Below are 20,941 nucleotides of genomic sequence, written 5' to 3'. Positions count from 1 at the left end.
CTTGAGAGTATAATAATAGGTACTTATTTCTCAAGACTAGCGTAGACGTTGTTGTTGCTCTGCTTAGTTTAAGGTGACGTTTCGTAATTTTAATTAAAATATGTAGGACTTGTAGGAAAAACTAAGATGCCTCAAGAACTTGACCCTTTAGTTTTCTAAGACCAGTCCAATGGTCTCTTTGACCAGAATATAATCTTGCAAGGAGTCTTACCTAGCTTGTTTAAAATATCCAGACCGCGACCACCTACTCTTAAGCGTCAAGAATCATTGATCGTGTACGGTGACCACCTCGAGTTTTACAGTACAATGCCCTTTTTACTTGAGCTGGGTATCGCTCCTCAGGAAATCCCTTTCGTTGAACATTTCCCTTTGTTCCACATCATAGAAGGGTAAACTGATTTATGCTTGTTGTTTAATGTCCAGGCCGCGAGCACTTAAGCGCCAAGAATCGGGTAATTGTGTACGGAGACCACCTGGAGTCCTACAGCACTATGGCGGCTCTACTTGAATTAGGCATCACTCCTAAGGAGATCGCCTTCGTGGAGCCATTCCCGCCTGTTGATCGCAACGTGATGAGAGTCAACTGTTTTAACGATGAATTGGTGTGTATCTTCGACTCTTTGAATGTATAAAAATTAGCATTATCATAAATCATAAAGGCTATATTAAAAAAAAAACTTGCTAATGCTGTACTTGCTACGACGCAGCGTAACACGGAGCTTTCGTTGCCATGTGTCAAACATCCTTTATTGACGTTGGACTCGTCAGAAAAGCTGGTGACGCTAAAAGTTTTCATGTTCTATATTCTAGAAGACTCCTTCTTCTAGAAGACTTATTTAAGTTGGTAATACATTATTGTTTGTCTTAGATTGACGAAAGAGTCCAAGCAAGCTTAGACAATTTGGGAATTTACGTATATCGTAAATGTCACTTCGTAAGCTGGCAGACGCAGGGGACTCGCATCACCAGCCTGGACGTTATGTCGTCGCTCCACAGGATCTCCATACCCTGCTTCGCTCTTTTTTATTACGGCTTGAAGGCTATTAACTATTATGCTTTTAAAGGTATATTATTTTTATGCCAGAATTCAGTGAGTACTCCTATCTAAGGGCCTGTTTACATATTGTTAAGTGGAGTTCATTAATGTGCTACTTGCGTTTAGTAGCAAATTCGCACTTAACACTAATCATCTAATCAATATAAAAACAGGTTATAAGAGCACATACCCTCATTATTTGATATGCTAACGAGGTGGGGTTAATTGATTGAATATACATACCTAGTTCTCGGAGAACATTTAGGTGACGTAAGCCAAGCTAGCTGCGCTGTTTCCATAACCTTGAATAGTTTACATGGGAGAGAGCTAGCTCTTCTTCAACTTCAACATTTATTCAGCAAATAGGCCACAAGGGCACTTTTACACGTCAACAAGGAATTTACATACAAGCAAAAACAAGCACATCAACAATTATTTTGACTACCGGTTTGGCCTAGTGGGTAGTGACCCTGCCTATGAAGCTGATGGTCCCGGGTTCAAATCCTGATAAGGGCATTTATTCGTGTGATGAGCATGGATATTTGTTCCTGAGTCATGGGTGTTTTCTATGTATTTAAGTATTTATAAATAAATATTTATATATTATATATATCGTTGTCTAAGTACCCTCAACACAAGCCTTATTGAGCTTACTGTAGGACTTAGTCAATTTGTGTAATAATGTCCTATAATATTTATTTATTATTATTATTATTTATAATTATAAAATACAATTCATTGAATCTCTCATACTCGTAAAGTGCTTTCATAATAAAGTAAGTACATTGTTTCCCTCACAGTTTAAGCAAGTCCACTAAAATTACCCCATATCCTGTATGCTGTGTAAATTGTCTGGTAGACGGTATTTGATTGCAATATATGCGATTGCTTAGTTAATAGATTGGAAATATTCAATGGAACATCTCCTATGTATTTAATCATCTTCAAAACGATTAACTTGTTATTTTCAGCGATTAGCGAGTGCGGACTGGTATACGACGGCGGTTTAGTAGTTGACACGAAGTTCAAGACCAACGATGCTCACGTATATGGCGCGGGTACCTGCGTTCAGTACTCGAGACGGTTGCGCGCTGACCGCCAGTTACACCGTGATCGCTGTTCCGAGGACGTGGGCGAGGCAGTAAGGGTGTCTCGAGTTTCTAAAAGAACAATTAATTTTTAAATGTTTCATTTTTGTTAGGTATAACTTATTTTATCTGATGGCTTATTGTGAGTTAAGCCAACCTATTGAAACTTGTTGTATGAAATCAAGTGATTAACTTAGTGAATATCCGGTACTGAGTTTGTTGAGGACCGGGAATTCTTGGTTCCGGAACTAATTTTGTATAAAAACCAGTATCGGGAGCACACCCTAAATTAAGTTAATAGTAAGCAACCGAGCTGAGCGAGTTTGCAGAGCGGTGGAAAAAAAAGCGAGCCCTAATATAGCGCATTTGAGTTTCACTATCATAGGATTATATAATTTCAGCTTGCGAATATATTCCTGCGTCAAATGGATCCTTTTGTTATGGCGGACCCGGAATCGGATCTTTTGGATCCCATGCCGCGATACAGATCGAGCTTGCTGACCTGGTACACTTTGTATACCTTGTATAATATTTACCTAAGCACGATTTCGCTTTTACACTTCGACAAATGTTTGATTTTTTTTCAGCTTTCCTCATCCAAGCATAGAAACGTTGACTAGACCGTCACTGGAAAAGAATCGAAAGTAAGTTAAAAGCATACTTATATTAAATATAGATGTGCCTGCTACGCTACGCAGACGTAGACCATGACAATTAGAGCTACAGGATGGCCAAATTAGAAGTATACATTTTGTTTTAAAATTTTAACTATATTAAGTTCAAAGATTATTAAGAATTGTTTTAAAAATATATTATACAGGGTTGGCAAATAAAAACATGCGGAACATAATTAAAAAATATTTAATAAATTTTGTACCTAATATATTAAAATTCAAAAACACTCTTATTTGCCCACCCGGTAATTAAATAGTGAATCATAGAAAAAAATTAAGTATGTGAACTTTCGTGCGTCTATAATTATATGTATATTTTTTCTACGTTCACCAACACGCATGGGTTTAAATAGTGCATCATAGAAAAAAAATTAAGTATGTGAACTTTCGTGCGTCTATAATTATATGTATATTTTTTCTACGTTCACCAACACGCAAGTATAACTTAATTTCGTAGGTGGGAACCTGTGATGGAATTTGAGTCGCCTTTATTACTTGCGGCTACTTTCCCAGGCCCACTGTATTATTCGCACCTTAAGTCGCCTGGTGTGGACATACCGATGGAAGTCAGACTGACCCTACCTCATCAAGTAAGTGCAAACTCGAATAAAACGGACTTTGCATTAGTCCACAAATTGGCTACTAAATTTGTGGATAGTACGTGATTAGGGCCTGCATGGTGTGTAACTTTTGCCATGGTCAGAAAAAAAAAGATAAAAGAAGATGACAAAACATGTGCGAATATGTACAGACAATAACAGAAAGAAAAGAACAGAACATTAAGAGTGCATCACGAAATGGACCCAACTCAGCATAATACTGGCTGGAAGCCATTGCTGGTCTTCCATTTGGCCCATTCGGCGATGCCACGACAGATAAAACATAAAGATACATATAAAACTATACAAAAACTAAAAAAAAAAAGAATTTGGTAATTATTTATTAATTTCTGATATATTGGATTTCCGCGCTATTCATGAATCGCTTTTGACACATGAATGAATCACTTTTAAAAATAATGGGAATAATTATTTTTATCCAGGGCCATTCGCTGATCACGGATAAGGATGGCAACTATTTCCAACTGCAACTTGACGAGTTTCATTGCATAGATGGCGCCACATGCCTTGCTAAAAAAGTTCCCTGCTACGATATACTCGCTCAGATTCACGGAATGCACGAGTCTTTGTTCAACAACTTGCTTGCTAGATTTATGGTAAATTTATAGCTCTCAAAAATAAAATAATTCTAGGGCAGAAATTTTACAGACAAAATTATTGTTTTATTAGGCATTTTTTGTAGCAAACCAATATTCATAAACTAACTACTTTTCTTAAAGATAAGTACAGCGTAGAGATCATACATTTCAACATTAAATGGAATGATTAGATCAGCTACTGTATGTATATTAAATTAACCGTAGCATTGCAACATATGTTCGGATTTTTTATATTGATATTCGCAACATACCTATTGGTGACGCGCGAAAATCGTGAGCGCAGAGAGTCAAATGCAATCAGGGCGATTCAATTTCACAGATGAACAAGATAGACGATTTTTACGAGTTCTTCATGCAGCCGTGGATGTCGGCGTTGTACCAGGAGACTTTCGGGAACCTACTCAGACATATTTGCCAACAAAATGTGGGGACGGTAATAACAGAGATTTTCAAGACATTTTTGTTACTTTTCCCTGTTTTACTTACGAAAATTGATGGCCAGACAATATATTTATATAGAGTAGTATCTTGTATAATAGAAATTTCGCGCGGGCCGGATTTAAAATGTTGCTTTGATTGACCTGTAGTCTTACCCCGACTGCGTTACTCATAGCAGTGTCAAAATGACATATTTGCTAACGTCTGCGTAACTTACTTTCAATGCCTGTTGCTCGTAGTCGCATATTATATTAGTATTACGCTGCACACGCTAGCGAATATGTCAGTCTTAAACTCTTGGTAGCCGTACTGAATTAGTATAGAGCATCGTTACGTCTGAAATTCGAACTCCGAACGTTTTTGGAAATCAACTTTAGATCTCTTATTTAGGGACAAAGTTACAGTACTTAACTTTTATCTTACAGGTGTATGATCTCGTCAAATCTCATTTCTCACTGATTACCCGTGATGATATGAGTTTTAATGAAGACGGAATGGAAACGTCGGAAAAGGTCACAGATACTATGTCTTGCTCTACTATCCATTCCTGTTACTCGGAACCGGGCTGCTTCTTTTGCGCTGGGGTGAGTATTGTGCTCCCACATTGGCCGTTATACAATGTTGTACAAGAACGTGTCACAGGGAGATCATAATAGTATTTACAGTACATATGGGGCTACTTTATAGCACTAGTGCGAGAAGTAGCATATTACGTTACTGTGTCGAACATTTAAAGGGCCATATGTACTGTAAAACGTTGTACGATACATGTGCGAATAGGTAATTCGCAACTCGTGTCGATTTAAAACACTCCCTTCGGTCGTGTTTTAATTTATCGCCACTCGTTTCGAATTTCCTATTTTTCGCACTTGTATCGTAATGTACTATTACAGTACATATATTATGGTGCTACTTTACCGCATTAGTGCGAAAATTAGTATATTACGTTACTGTGTCAAACATTTAAAGGGCCATATGTACTGTAAAACGTTGTACGATACATGTGCGAATAGGTAATTCGCAACTCGTGTCGATTTAAAACACTTCCTTCGGTCGTGTTTTAATTTATCGCCACTCGTTTCGAATTTCCTATTTTTCGTACTTGTTGTAATGTACTATTATAGTAACTTATTATATTGTCCATGTCACACGATGTTATATAACATTGTATAACAGCCAATAGGTTCGAATACTCTTAGAATCGGGTTATTTTCCATAGTGAGGTATAGTAGCGTACATACACCGTGTGTAACAAGCGAATCCGAGAGAGCGCTATGTTGTGTGGGTAGATCACAATTAATCTCGCAACATATGGCACGAGCAAGTGTGATGAAATATCCAGAAGTCGTCAAAATAAATGTACTTGGTAAATACCCCGTTTTCACAAGTAATTATAAATTAATTCTATTCTATTTTACATGTTTTTGTTTGTTTCTTCTAGGATGCGCCAAATCTTGGTACAGTCCGTTCAGTAATTGAAAGGTTTATACCCATTTCTACCGAGGTTAGTATTAACAACACGTCTTTTTATTCAATTTGAGACAGTGTTTCGTGTATTGTCACTAATTTGCGTCCACCTATCTTTCACAGATGAACGAGGGTTTAAAGAAACACCTCCCGTCGGTAAGTATCCAATACACTCTATTTGATAAGTTTTAAGTAGGGAGTTAAAGAATTAAGAAGAACCGGTCAAGTGCGAGTTAGTTTTACTCGCGCACCGAGGGTTCCGTACAAACTTTGAATTATCTCGTGTAACTATAAAGGCGAAACACTTTTGATCAGAAGTACCCATAGTAAATGTAATTGTCTGCAGCGCCATCTATCGGCAAATGTCTAACTAATTTGCGCGAAATATGTATTTGCTGTCATGTGAACCGAATTCAAAAATTGATTTTTTTATTTAAAAAAAGGTGACTTTTATGTAATCTTATAGACATTTCAAGTGTACTCGTAATAAACACACGTAAAGTTGGTTAAGTTGCAAACTGAATTCGGACATGTTTTTGTTAATAAAAAAAAGTGGGTGTGACAGAATCGGACAGACAGACGGACATGACGAATCTATAAGGGTTCCGTTTTTTGCCATTTGGCTACGGAACCCTAAAAAAGTTAACGGCTAGTTATATTCGTATTTTTCCTGTAAAATTTATAGTAATGTTAATATTATGTAAAAATTTCATAACTTTTCTTCGGTAAACTTCGGAGATAAGGGGGGGGGGGGGGGGGGGGGGGGGTAGTATTTTTTTAAAATTTTTTCTTCATAAATATTTTTTTCTGAATGTTTTATTTGTGTACTTTCAAATTATACCCCAGACCTAGTCACTTGACTACTCTTTGAAATTTTGCCCCCTCTTAATATTGGGCATTTTCCATAGTTATTAAAAAAATGAGTGAATGCGATTTTAATGCATGATATTAAGTTAAATAGCTTTAAGAAACTTTTCAAACAAAAAAGGAACAATAATTTCAATATATTGCTGTTATCGGTACTTCTAGGTACAGTCAGCAGCAAATTAATAGATAAATAGACGGCCAAGGGGCCAAATATATTGGAACATTCGGAACACATCCTTATTTACGATAAATTTGACCACCTTGGCATGCTGATTGTATAAGGGATGTGAGAAAAAAATATCGTTTGCCATAATACCAGTTAAACTGTATGTTCATTTTGTAGGAGTGTGGTCAAAGTACGATAATGCGTAACGATGCGAAGGCATTTTGGCATGCTCTGGGCGGCGACCGCATCGTGACGGCGCACCTCGCGCACTACTTCGACCGCAACCGGGTGCTGAACCCGCAGTACGCCAACATCAGGCCCGACCTTATCTAGGATATGCACCGTTCCGATGAAAACTACGAACAAACAAAGGTAAGCTTGCTGCAGCATGCAGTAGATATGGCCATGGCTTTTAGTGCTGAGTGGAGAAGGACTGGGACCGGCGTAAATTAGATACCTAGTCTCGATTATTGTACTTGTACGCGACTTATAAAGCTGCCAGAAGGTGCGAAACTGCATGGCCAAATTGTAATACTGCGTAACGATGCGAGGGAATTTTGGAACGAGTTGGGCGGCGACCGCATCGTGACCGCGCACTTCGACCGCAACCGGGTACGTTGAGCGCGCAGTACCTACGCCAACATCAGGCCCAATATTATCTAGGATATGCGCTGTTTCGATGAACAAACACTACATAAATACAACGGACGGACAATGGTATGCTCGCTGCTGTAGACATAGCAAACATTTTTAGTGTTATGTAATTATGGGATTGGAGCTGAAATTAGATCCGTTGTGCGTGTACAAATTCCATATAATTACATTACGTGACTTTTTTACAAGGCTGTCAGAAAGTGTGGAGTTGCACTTTATAAAAAAAAGAAAATAATTCGATTTACTTTGAAAGTGGCGGCTATAAGTATGATACGCTTTTTCTGCTCACTCTATTTGGCGTTGGTTGAGGTAACAGGCATGCGAGTAGTTGATATACATACCTATTACTACTCCAAGAAAAACTTATTTATACGTTTTAGACAATTTATTCCATTTTACACATGTTCATTATTTAGACAATGTTTCTTAAATATTATATTTACACAATGCACAGGATGGCCATCGATGATTAAAGATTTTTCGCCGAAACAGTCTTACTTGATATGATTCTGTTTGTACACAATTCAAAACATTCATTATTTGGAATAAACAATTAGGTAGTCAATTACATTTACGGTATATAAAACTATGAGATCAAATTTTAATTAGCTTGAGAACGTATGAAATGAGTTTTATTAAAATCAGTTGCGAACTGCGTCCAAAGGCTAACTGGCGCACTTGCCAGTCATGTAGGATATGTGCGTCCACGAGTTTGTAACCCAAACCTCTTTCTGTAATTATATTCTGTAGGAGCGCTTTTCCAGTGGGCGCACTTGCTCCAACTGATCTTGTAATCTGTTGACCAGACTAGAATGTAACGGCCTCTTATATTTTAATTTGACTAGACAATTAATTAGTTAACGCTATGATATCGTTGAGCTGTTAACATCTTACAAAATATCATTATCATGCAAAACGATTATTTACATTGGTAGAGTTGCACTGATAAAGAATTAACTTTATAACACATTTTATTTGATAGCTCCAAACTATTCGTAGTGTTATAAGTTGGTATATTTATTGAAATCTATTGTAAACTCTGAATAGAAGTTTAACTTAAATTACATTACAAAAATATATAAAACCCAGTACATAGTTAGTGTTTAATAACAAACTTCTGTGAGACACAAACATATTAAAACTCTCGACAAATGAATGAATGTAATAAGTGAATGTAGAGCAATTTTCGACTTAATAGGTGAGTTAAACGTTTTAAATTTTTATCCAGGGACCATAATTTTATATCCGCAACGCAGGTTTCGTCACAATACAATACAACGGTAAAATCTGCAACAGGCTTCGTCAACTTAGTTATTCTAAAAGTATAAATAAAAAAATCATACAAATAAAAAAACACCCTCTAACTCACGGCTAGCAGGCAGTGTGCCCAGCTGGCCGCATTTCCCCATTGAATGGCGATGCTAATTCTTTAGGCATAATACTGACCAAGCCTTTGGTCACCCGTGGCATCCACTAAACGCGACGCTAAATCCTTATAAAAACGCCGGGTGCTGGGCCCCCATGGCCGTAACGTTTCCACCTCAAAAGGCTCAAACATGTAGCCACTGCCGAGCGTTTTAATATATTTAATATATCCGAGTATCGACTGTTTTTACCCCCACGAACGTGACAGTTTTGTTACAGTTCGTTATATTTCTAATACTAACAAGATCCTTGAAAGTATTAAGTTCAAGAAAGAGGATGGAAAAACTAAGTATCAATATCAATGCCTCGTGTTACTATTTACTTTTCTATTGAGAAGAGTCGGAAGACTACTATTATTTACCTTTTTGCTGGTATCTACAAGTAGCAATCGTCAATATTTATACTGTACGAAATTTGAAGTATTAAAAACCTTTAAAATATTTTCCAAAGATTTCCAAAGTATGTATTTTTACGAGAGCTATCAAATAAATGTTTTGTTTGATATCAGAATCAATACAACAATTATGAAAATACTTATCATTTAACCAATTTAAATGGCTGTACAGACTAGCATACACGTTGATTTACCTTACGTAATGTAGAACAAATTATTCATATTCAAATTATAACACTATTTGTACCTATATATAAATATCTAAACTCACGAATGACTGCGGAAAAAGATATATCTCTGTTGAAATAAAAAATATATAGTTTGGTTAGGCAATTCAGTTTCCGAATTTACATGTACACCTAGAATATTAGGGAATATATCAAATTCCGCAAGCATTAAGATACAATTCATATTGTATCTTAATGTCATAAAAAATACTAGATAATTTAATTGAAGACTTTGGCCGAACGAGAAGTTTGCGAATTATGTAGAAGATTCATATGAATATAAAATAACATATTACTTTATTAGTTCGATCATTGAAGTCTTACATTTTGTTCTTACTGTCTATGTGACTGGGAAGTGTTAAGGCGCCGTGAGTTCAGGTTCTCCTCTCTCTTACTGAGCGTGAGCGATACGGCTGTGCGTGTCCGGGATCGCAGCCGACCTAGCGAAGGTGACAATCGCTATCGCTTCGACACCGAAACGTTTTGTGTCTCTTTAGCATTCTTCAATATAAGTTCGACAGTGATAGTTGCGTTTCGATCGCTACGGAGCGTAAGAGATTTGCACGTTGGCTACGCGGCCTGATATCACTGTTTATGAATTGTTATTTTTAGCCAGTTTTAACAAAAAAAAGTAATCGATCAGTTCAATTAAAAATAAAATTACGAATTAATGGGAGAATTTTTTATATTTTTAGATTTTGTGCTAATGTAATCAGGTTTCAAATCGATGAAGTAACGAGAAAAAGGCCTCAAGATTGCTATTCATTTTTTTTGGCAACCGTATTATGATCTGAAAAAGTTCTTCGATTTTTCAAAAAGCCTCCTGGCTGAACCCACTGCACCTTTAAAGAATGACTCGATTATTTATTATGTAACAAATTATGATTTTTCCTCTAATTTTTCATCATAACTATTTGAACCGTATATAAAACGCAAAAGTAAATTCATATTTGACAGCTGAGTCAGTCACATTTTTTGTGTTACTCGGTAGAAACATAATCTGCAGCGGTATCATGGTCGCATTTTAATCACGTGTCATGTCATGCGTCACTTTCGCACTTACATACTTGTTAGAACGGGACAGGCATGGTGACTAATGATAAAAAACCGACCATCTTTGCTCTACTGATACAATTTGTTATCATCTTTTTATAATATTGTAGTATAATATAGCCATATTAAACTTCGATTCTGATCCTCGAATTTTTATAACGATTTGAAGTAAGTCAAAAAGTCACAGCTTAAAGTCCGATTTCCACCGAATGGGAGTCGGCGCGCATTTCATATTTATACTGCCGGAAGCCAGTCGACTCTTCGCGTATGCGACCGGCTCCGGAGGGACGTCATTGCTTCTGCCATACATAATGTATAGGCACATTGTACTCAAAGCCGTTCCGGCGCGGCCCGACTCCAGCCGGTCGGTGGGAATTGTACATTAAGCTGGCCATGTATGCTGTACAGTTCAACTGCACAGTATAATACCATTATACCCTCCGTTTTACATGTGCAGTTGATAAAACTGCGCAGGCATATCTTAGTGTGTATGGTCAGCTATAAAAATGTATAATACATATAAATAAATCGATATCTCTTTTCCAAGAAAGTTGAATTGCTAGGAAAAACTAGTTTGGTACAGTGGCGTTGACTAGAAAATAAATAACGAATATACATACCGAATTATAATTAGTTGCAGAAATAATTTATACATAGTTTAATCACTTATTTTTTTCGCGTGGATGTACACTTCGTACCGTGAACTTTCTTTAATCACCTTTCGGGTTCCAGTCTGCGGTGCAGCTTCAATAAATTAGGAAACAAAATATTTCACTTTGAGATCAGTTTCAATTTTATGACTAGGCAAAGTCGGCGGTATAATCGCAACGCCACTGTCGCGTCTATCGTAGCTTCACCTTTTAGGCTAAGGGGGCGCGTACGGCGACGCCGACGCCGAGTAGTCGGCGCCGTGGAGCAACGATTAGGTCTGGTACTGCAGCATGGGCGCGGCGGCTAGGTTCGCGTGGTGCCCGCTGTTCATCCGCAGGGCCGATAGTGACTTGTTGTACCACTCGTCTTCTGCGCTCATGCCTGTACAAGAAAAATGGTATTAGTAATATACGCACATTTGTTAATCTTTTCATCGCCAATAAAGTAATAAAGTGTCATCAACGGTATGTCAAAAATTGCACGTAGACAACCCGTATAACATATCAAGTCATGGCGTGTGGGGCACGAAATGTGCTGACTTTATATCAAGTTAATGGCGTCGAAAAGGTTAAAGTTGCACATAAGTGGATACTATTGGGCAGAGCTGTTTTCATATTGTTGCACCCGGTTAATCAAATACATACAATATTAGGAGGACAGGTATATTTTTGAAAAGACAAAAATTCTATAGTAAAATAGTAGGTAGAGATAATTTAAATAAAATCGTAATTTAAATAGCTTAATTTTACTAGATAATTTGGAATTTGACGTAATATCATAAAAAGGTTATTTTGACCTATTTATTTATATTATCGTGGAAACTAAGGTAGAAAAATAAAACTGTGCAAAACAAGGTACGCGGCAAGTGGTTCGACCCTCCTACCTCTAGCTCCAGCTATATATAGGTCGCTGTAAGAGGGTCGGGAAGCGAATAGTGAGGCACTGAATCGACCCTCGCGTTTTCTCAAGATGCAATCTCGCCGCAGGAAATAAGATATTTGCCAAGACGCCGCGAGGCCGCCCGCCAAAGTAAATGTAGTGGAAATTTTCTTATTAGAATATCTACGGTACGATGCCTTGCCTCTCTCGTTTTTTGCTACGCAGGAATCTTCCAGACCGGCTCTTGTTACACGCTTTATCGCGTACCTACGCGTTTTTCTTATACGTGTTACGGGGGACACTTTTTGAGCGACGGATAAGTTAATGGAAAAAAATCCATTACATTAAAAGACTAAACCCAAATAGAACTTTCAAAGATTCTGTTTCTTATACATAATAGTTATGTAACTATTAGACTGGCAAGTAGACTGATTTAAATACTAATTTTGTCCATTAATATTCCAAATGTTCACATATCATTTCATAGATACCTATGCTTATCTTTCTGCATAATAAATCACCCCGTAAACTTGCTGTACTAGATTCTATATCCATAACAGTTTGCTAACTCTAACGGCAAATTAACAATTCTGCCTGTACATAGATGATGATCTGATAGATATTAGTTGCACGTACGTACCGTACTACAAATTAATAATCTCCGGCCACAGACTCAAGGATCATTGGATTAGCGCTACCCGCGTCTTCGAGACGCGCATGACATGTCGCCGTCACGCCTAATGGCTGCACTTATTTCTATTCTAAACCGGTGAACTAAACAATTTATTCAGTAACGTTAAAAAAAACTGAGAAAATATAATGTGTTTCGTGCGAGTATTTTTTCGATATCCCGTACTCCGTACGGTACAGGACCAACTAAAACTTGGTTTCATTATATAGGTAGTGTAATGAGACTAATGAGTTAAGATACAAATACGAGTGAATTACTGCGTAATGACTCAAAATTTTAAGCACCTCGTTCTTCGTTCGCTCTTTAATTTAAACCTTAACTTGCAGAATTTTCTAAGACCGCGGGAATGTCGTTTTTTATGATCATCTGATCCAAGTTAGTCAAACAATGCGGCCGACAAAAAGAGCAAGTTTTCTCATTATTATAAGATAAGTATTTGTGTAAAACGGAGGTTGGCACTGCGATCCTGCGCGCAACTTTATAATTGCCTCGACGGCCGTAATAGAAAGTTGATGAAAGCTGCCTCCCTTCCCTTCGCAACTTACGTCTTAGCGTCATGCTCGAACGTTGAATAATATTAAAACTTTATTTTTTATGTGATGTGTTGAAAATGTATTAGTTGAAAACAAACTTGGGCCGATACGGTGTTTACGGAATTGAATATATTGTGTTTATCGTAAAATGGACAATGGAGAAAGGACAAAACACAAATTTAAACACGAATAAACAATATTCCGATTGTATGAATTTTAATTATTTAATAATTATCTGTCATTTCATTTCATAATGTTAACGATAAACAAAAAGAAGTAGGAAATTCCACGTCACCCCGTAGTTAGGTTAGTAGGGATAGCAATGAGGTTAGTTGGAAAAAATGCAAGGATTTACACCTTATATACATCATCCCTATATACCCCGTTAGTAAAATCACCACCGACTGTCGCTGTCGGTTCGTTAGTTTACCATCGTGATAGCTCTAAAAGAATTCAACTTACCCATGGCATCTTGCCTCATACCGACGGCGCTCATGTTGGCCCCGTGCCCCATGGAGAAGCCCTGGGTCATGGGGTACGAGCCCCCGCCCATTTGCGAGAGCGAGAAGATGTCTTTTTGCAGCTCCTCGTAGCTCCCGTGGTGCTGCAAAAAAAGAAAAAGTTACACAGGTTGACCGACATGATATGCAAAAACAAAATCGGAAACCAAAACCTGACCATTTTTTGTTCTGTACTTAACTTAACAACTATCAGTACCCCTAGTGTAAATTTAGTCGATAGCGAAACGTGACGTACGTGTTTGCGTTAAGTCTCATTTTGTATGGGTGTTTGAACAACGCGCCAAGCGGGACGTTTTGGAAAGTCAAAAATCTCATACAAAATGACACTTAACGCAAACGCGTACGTCACGTTTCGCTGTCAAAAATATTTACACTAGGGGTACTGGACTCCTATAGGAGCCGCTAATAATCAGCCCAATTCGAACGTACACTGATAGCAGAATGATATTTGAATGATGTTATTTAGTTAACGTGCCACTCGCCCGCGCTAATACATGTACGGACAAGTACGAGCGAAATGCATGATAACGAATGACATCAGTTAGATGTCATTCTGATATTGTCATATATTTTCAGTACCAACTAGCGTTATTGATGTAAATAAGTTTACCATCGATAAGTGGTGGTTTAACTGTGCGTGACTCTCACGTTTGAAGCGAAGCATTACGAAAAGTCGGGGTGTATACCTGGCTGCTTGAGTATGTAAAATTTCGGCTAGTGTCATGTCATATAATATACTTGTACATTACCTAAGTGGTGTTTTCCGATAAATGCAGCGGCTCAGTCAAGAGGCAATATTAGCAACATAGGTCACAGGTACTGAATTTAAAGGTAATAAACGTCATAAAGCGTGTTATTAGTGTTATTACTACCTTAGAGTGACCATTATCCACAAATACAGTATGGCTGTTTTAATTACAATTGATGCTTGATTAATACAAACGCTAATTTACTATAATGAATCAGATGCGCGATACTGAACAGCGCGTTTGTGTCGCGCATGTGTGACGGGCTTTAGTTATTGTTTTACCTGTGTCAATTTTTGGTGCGAGCCATAGTGATCAATGATCATCATTAAGGGCCAGTTGCACCAAACCACCTGCTAACGTAAGCACAGTTCGCTAAATTTTAACGCTTACGTGGGGGTCTTAACGATTGCTAAATAAAATGCGTTGCACCAACTATAAAATAACAGAATGTCGGCGCTAATCGTGTGGCCATACTATGAACGCGTTCCTACCAAAAAATTTATGGTAGAATTATTTTTTCATATAGCAACCCAGTCATAAATGTCAAAGTTGTCAAATTTTTCAACAACGAGAAAACTTGTAGACGCGAACTAGTTTCTTTTCAGGTTTTAAATCTAAATATTACACAATTTATGCCATGCCAATCTTGAATATATTTATGATTATATTAATGGCACATTAAATTAAAGTGAAACTGCTGACTACGATTGTGCAGTGTCCAAGTGCTTTCCAAGCTGCAATACCGAATTAAACAAGGAGCTGCATTGCCCGGTAAGTTATCTTATTCGTTTAATACGTATCCCTAACTACTTTCAGAGCCCTAAGCACAAGGAATTACCTACGCTACCTACAAATACCGACAGTTGGGGCAACATTTCCAATTACATATATTGTTGACACAATAATACATAACTGTTAGTTCTGTTAGTAGCAGATATTCAAGTTACTTTTGTACTTTAATTTAAACCTGCTTGATCTAAGCATTTTCTTTTTGCCAATGGTTGATACGGATCACAATATATTTTTATGCACAATAATTTCATGTTACTTTCTTTTCAGGTTTGATATACACCATTTGATATGGAATACAAGATGAAAGTTACACACAAGTGAATCGATTCAAGAAATCAAAGAATCATACACTAGATTAACTGGAAAAACTTGTTGCGAAAAATAAAGTATTATAAATGATATCTGAATTTAATTTTTGATAATAAAATACATTTTTAGTTACCCTATCTTACTTTATTTTCTATCTTACACTAAATCCTTTTTAGGTAGTGACTAATGGAGGTAAAAGGTTATCCGGAGAGAAATCAACAACTCATTGACATATATTATTTCACAATTATATTTAAGTGCCTACTTATTATATTTTCTGTCATACTGGTGACTTCACTTGTTTATTCCAACTATTATTTATTTTTTTCTTTGTTGGGGTGATCATGATATAAATCATTTATGAAACATGCATGGGCTGTTGAAAAACTGGTATGGGGAAAACAAATAAAATCAATCTGAGGGCCTTTTATTATGACTGATTTTAGAGCTATTTAGGTATATTAGGTTTTAAATGATGATGAATAGGGATTGGTGGGTTAATATGTAGGTAGGGTATTGTCAGTAGTCAGTCATGTGTATAATAAATGTGTAGTCAGGTTTAAAAATAATGGGTTTACACATTCTCTAAAGTATGTTGTAATGCTCTTTTGCAAATTAAGACCTATGGATTATATTTTTACTAATTAACTGTTATGTTATTTCCAATACATGGCTAGGGTTACATACAATTGTTACATTGTAATTTATTTATATGCGACTTCACTGTATGACTGGTTGAATACAAGTAAAATTCAGGTGACAGAAGGGAGGCCATATTATATTTTATCTAACCCAGGTATTGGCTGTTATATTTATAAATGTTATCCAGTATGAAAGGAAACAATTAAGATGGTCAGCTTTTTATCATTTGTCACCATGCCTAACAAGTATGTATGTGCAAAAGTGACAGGCATAGTGACAAGTGGATAAAAATGGAACCATGCTGCCACTGCAGGTTATACCTATTAAACTACTCAGTTGTTCTCATGTATATTCGATATTTCCAGAAGAATTACTTTATTAGGCTCGGAGGCTACTATTGTCTAGACACAGTAAGAGATCCTTTGGCGTAGTATCAAGGTAAGTATGTCAGGGCATGCCGAAGCATCCCTCACACAAACAAATGCTAAGAACATCTGGCATTTCTAAGACACTGTGGTAAACCTGAAAATTCCAGAGGGATACCTTGACATTCACAAGCAGAGCTCAATGTGTAGGGATGCCTCGGCAATATGCTGAAGGACGCCCTGCCATGCCATGTCGCTAATGGGTGCGGGACCCTATAATAGGTATAATGTAATAATTGAAGATAAGAGAAACCCAGGTAGCCCACACTCAAAATAAATGTAGATTTTTGGAGCTGTTAATTGTTAAATCTAATTGTAACTTTGTATTCTAATAAATATTAATTTAAATATAAATATCACCATAAATAAAACTGTTTTAGTTAATTACTTGCAAAGTTGTTGTTTCTAGGGTTAATGAATAAGATATGTTGTAAAAGCAAATAAAACACAAGCAAGTATGTATGAATTGAAGTATTATAATCAGTTTTACATTAGGTACACATTTTGCCCACTTATATATAACCTATTATGCCGACTGGTCTGGAATTGTCCAATACATTTTCTTCGCACTAAAATACTTGATTTCATATGTAGCATCTTGTTTTATGTGATTTTATAGTTATAAATATAGTTCACTTCTCTTCTGGGTTACGATTTTCAGAGGCCGACTTTGTATATGTTTATAGTTGTCATCTCGCTGTTTTCGAATATCATAGTTAGTCCACTAATATTTCCAAGGGATATAACATTCTTATCTTGATTCCAATAAACATAGAGCGTTTTAAATTGATTTTAATGACCAGTCTGTCGATAAATAGTTTTCATTACATGCCGTCGAGTTTCACTTTATAGGACGTATTTGTTAACCTGTAATAGCATCAATCTGATCTTATCCTCAACTTAAACTCATTCTGCACTCGATTTCAATTTAAAACACACCTTTTCTTTAAATATCCGGAACAAATTAATGTATTTTATGAAACACAAGTAGTCTCGCAACTAAAATGACATTTAAAACCATTATGTCAACTATCACACGTTTTTGCGTTTAGATATTTCCACCTTTTTATTGTTATAAATATATTTTTAATAATTTACATTACTTTTTACTCAAATTATTTAATAATCAAACATAAATTCGTGAAATACGGACGATTTCCAAAAAGCGCTGCCATATTTATCGAACGACTTTGCTGTTAACCAGTGCTCTGCCACCGGTTAAGGGCAGCGTAACTTTTTAACGGACACATAGCGTGGTGCAACCCAAATATGCAGTTAGCATTCGCTAGCGCCATATTTACACATGATCAGTACATCAAATGGGCATGGTGCAACTGGCCCTAAGTGGTGGTCGTTTATCGCGCACTGATTGAAGCCCGCTAATGGGCAATCGCGGCCGCCATCGCGATCGGGTTAGGTCTTGCGTGAAATATTTTATTCATAACATATTATAATATGTAGGTACAAAAAAATCAATGGACAAAAACAATTAAAAACAGGCAATTAAATGCTAGAGAATCTCATGCAGACTAATTAGGTAGTTAGCTGAGGATAGGTAGGAAGTAGCTTTCGATTACCAATTACCAAAATGTATATGCTGAAATTTGTTAAACTTTGAAACGCTCACTACGGTACACTGCAGCTAATATGCAGCCCACAAAACCAAAGCGGCAAATAAATACGCAATGCTGTAAATTGGCCTAATTTCATCACGTATAAGTACAAAACCAGTACTATACCAGAGCCATTACACTATCCTATTGACAACGGCTAGACGTACATGTCTAGAAGGCATCTCGGCTAGTCGAAGTGGTCTGAGAGCTGGTATAGGTAATTGCTAGACTAGAGGTTAGTCCGTAAACGGCAGCACTGGCCTTAGTTCGAGAAATTTTGTGTTATGTGTTGCTGGATCTCCAAGTGCGTATACATGTACTGTGCAGGTTAATAGGATAGAAAGTAAAGCCTGTCATTTTTAGGGTTCCGTAGCCGAATGGCAAAAACGGAACCCTTAGGCTAGGTTCACACGGCGTTAATTTTTCCCGTATACCGTATACGGGATTTTATCGAATACCGCAGTGACAGCAAAATTTGTATGGCTTATTTCAAAATCGTTCACACGGCGTCTATGCGGGAAAGCCGTCTAGCCGTGTGAACGATTTTGAAAGAAGCCATACAAATGTTGCTGTCACTGCGGTATTCGATAAAATCCCGTATACGGTATACGGGAAAAATTAACGCCGTGTGAACCTAGCCTTATGGATTCGTCATGTCCGTCCGTCTGTCCGTTTATGTCACAGCCACTTTTTTCCGAAACTATAAGAACTATACTGTTCAAACTTGGTAAGTAGATGTATTCTATGAACCGCATTAAGATTTTCACACAAAAATAGAAAAAAAAACAATAAATTTTGGGGGTTCCTCATACTTAGAACTGAAACTCAATTTTTAACTATACCTCAGTAAAAATATACAAGAAAAATAAACAATTGATTAAATTGATGATATTGAGGTTTTTAATATAATTTTTTTCTAAACTGAATAGTTTGCGCGAGAGACACTTCCAAAGTGGTAAAATGTGTGTCCCTCCCCCCTGTAACTTCTAAAATAAGAGAATGATAAAACTAATAAAAATATATGATGAACATTACTATGCAAACATCCACCGAAATTTTTTTTTTAATACGTCATAAAATTAAAAAAAAAAAAAAAAAATTCCATCAATACGTGTGGGGTCTCTATGGATAGGTCTTCAAAAATGTTATCGAGGTTTCAAATTTTTTTTTTTCTAAACAGAATAGTTTGCGCGAGAAACACTTCCAAAGTGGTAAAATGTGTCCCCCCCAGGGTTGGGCAGTATTTCAATTACATCTATTTGAAATACAAATACGTATTTCAAATACCACTTGGGGAAGTATTTTGTATTTGGTATTTCAAATAGTATACTCACATGTATTTAGTATTTTGTATTTCAAATACTTCAAGCTTAAAAATACATTTCTACAAAATACATTTTATAAAATCGTATTATGGAATGTTATTAAATTTAGCTTGATCTAAGCTAGGCTAAGTGAGTGGGCGTGTGTTTATAGGTATAAAATGCGATGGGATCCAGAATACTGCTCCCTTGAGGACTGGCAAAGGTTATTTATTTAGAATCTGTAAGAATCGAGCAAGAATAATGACGATGTCTTTATGGTCTGCATCTGGGAGCAATTATAATAAGTTATCTTTTTAATAATAAGAAAAATTAACTAAACCTCTGCTACTCCGCATATTGCTCCTAGCTAGCTCCGCTCTGAGATATTGTTTCCATTGACTGGATACGTTCATTCACCAACAACTTTGACGACCAGTTTGGCCTAGTGGGTAGTGACCCCGCCTACGAAGCCGATGGTCCCGGGTTCAAATCCTGGTAAGAGCATTTATTCGTGTGATGAGCATGGATATTTGTTCCTGAGTCATGGGTGTTTTCTATGTATTTAAGTATTTATAAATATTTATATATTATATATATCATTGTCTAAGTACCCTCAACACAAGCCTTATTGAGCTTACTGTGGGACTTAGTCAATTTGTGTAATAATGTCCTATAATATTTAAAAAAAAAAAAAAAAAAAACAACTCTGAACTTGTCTTACAATTAGCTACATGCATGAAATTTTTGGAGAATGTCAATCGATTCTTCTTCCCGTGAGATTTATTTTTTTAATAAACCTGCTATCTATTGTATTTTTCCCAACAACTTCCAAAGTTGCCAATATTAATGTGGCGCGCGCACGGTTACGCCGAAATGCATGGAAAGATTCATGTAAAATAAGTTGTTCGTTATTTACGTCGTAAAAAACTTATAATATAAATATTACTGCACTTAAAAAAAATCTATTATGCCTTATGCCTGCGATACGTATATTCCTAGCTAATACATACTAATAGGAAATAAGTTTTATGGAAGGAAATTCGTTCTTCAATTCATAAAACCTGTAAAAAATATTGGCATATAAGTTAATAATGATATGATAAAAAGTAATATATTTAGTATTT

At 36.5% G+C, this 20,941-nt stretch overlaps 2 protein-coding genes and 1 long non-coding RNA gene across 3 annotated transcripts in view; 2 read left to right on the top strand and 1 right to left on the bottom strand.

Annotated features, from left to right (window-relative positions):
• LOC133525871 (cilia- and flagella-associated protein 61-like) overlaps positions 1 to 20,941 on the top strand; it is a 58,537-nt gene that overhangs the window by 19,318 nt on the left and 18,278 nt on the right. The window contains exons 21-32 of the mRNA XM_061862279.1: positions 343 to 354; positions 432 to 602; positions 869 to 1,064; positions 2,008 to 2,177; positions 2,526 to 2,735; positions 3,254 to 3,388; positions 3,841 to 4,014; positions 4,337 to 4,594; positions 4,833 to 5,039; positions 5,897 to 5,959; positions 6,046 to 6,078; positions 7,133 to 7,327. Coding sequence (XP_061718263.1) covers positions 343 to 354; positions 432 to 602; positions 869 to 1,064; positions 2,008 to 2,177; positions 2,526 to 2,735; positions 3,254 to 3,388; positions 3,841 to 4,014; positions 4,337 to 4,594; positions 4,833 to 5,039; positions 5,897 to 5,959; positions 6,046 to 6,078; positions 7,133 to 7,288 — 1,785 coding nt within the window. The 3' untranslated portion in view covers positions 7,289 to 7,327. The remainder of the gene's footprint in view (positions 1 to 342; positions 355 to 431; positions 603 to 868; positions 1,065 to 2,007; positions 2,178 to 2,525; positions 2,736 to 3,253; positions 3,389 to 3,840; positions 4,015 to 4,336; positions 4,595 to 4,832; positions 5,040 to 5,896; positions 5,960 to 6,045; positions 6,079 to 7,132; positions 7,328 to 20,941) is intronic.
• LOC133525908 (homeobox protein aristaless-like 4) overlaps positions 9,840 to 20,941 on the bottom strand; it is a 53,441-nt gene continuing 42,339 nt past the window's right edge. Inside the window, exons 5-6 of the mRNA XM_061862325.1 lie at positions 13,925 to 14,066; positions 9,840 to 11,740 (exon numbers count right to left, since the gene is read on the bottom strand). Of these exons, the coding sequence (XP_061718309.1) occupies positions 11,631 to 11,740; positions 13,925 to 14,066 (252 nt within the window). The 3' untranslated portion in view covers positions 9,840 to 11,630. The remainder of the gene's footprint in view (positions 11,741 to 13,924; positions 14,067 to 20,941) is intronic.
• Positions 15,061 to 15,965, top strand: LOC133525886 (uncharacterized). Its single transcript, XR_009800646.1, has 2 exons — positions 15,061 to 15,503; positions 15,792 to 15,965. It is a non-coding gene; the product is annotated as an uncharacterized LOC133525886 (long non-coding RNA).

Source organism: Cydia pomonella, chromosome 15 (genome assembly GCF_033807575.1).
Source record: "Cydia pomonella isolate Wapato2018A chromosome 15, ilCydPomo1, whole genome shotgun sequence".
NCBI classification, from domain to species: domain Eukaryota; kingdom Metazoa; phylum Arthropoda; class Insecta; order Lepidoptera; family Tortricidae; genus Cydia; species Cydia pomonella.
This window is presented reverse-complemented; position numbering and strand designations above follow the sequence as displayed.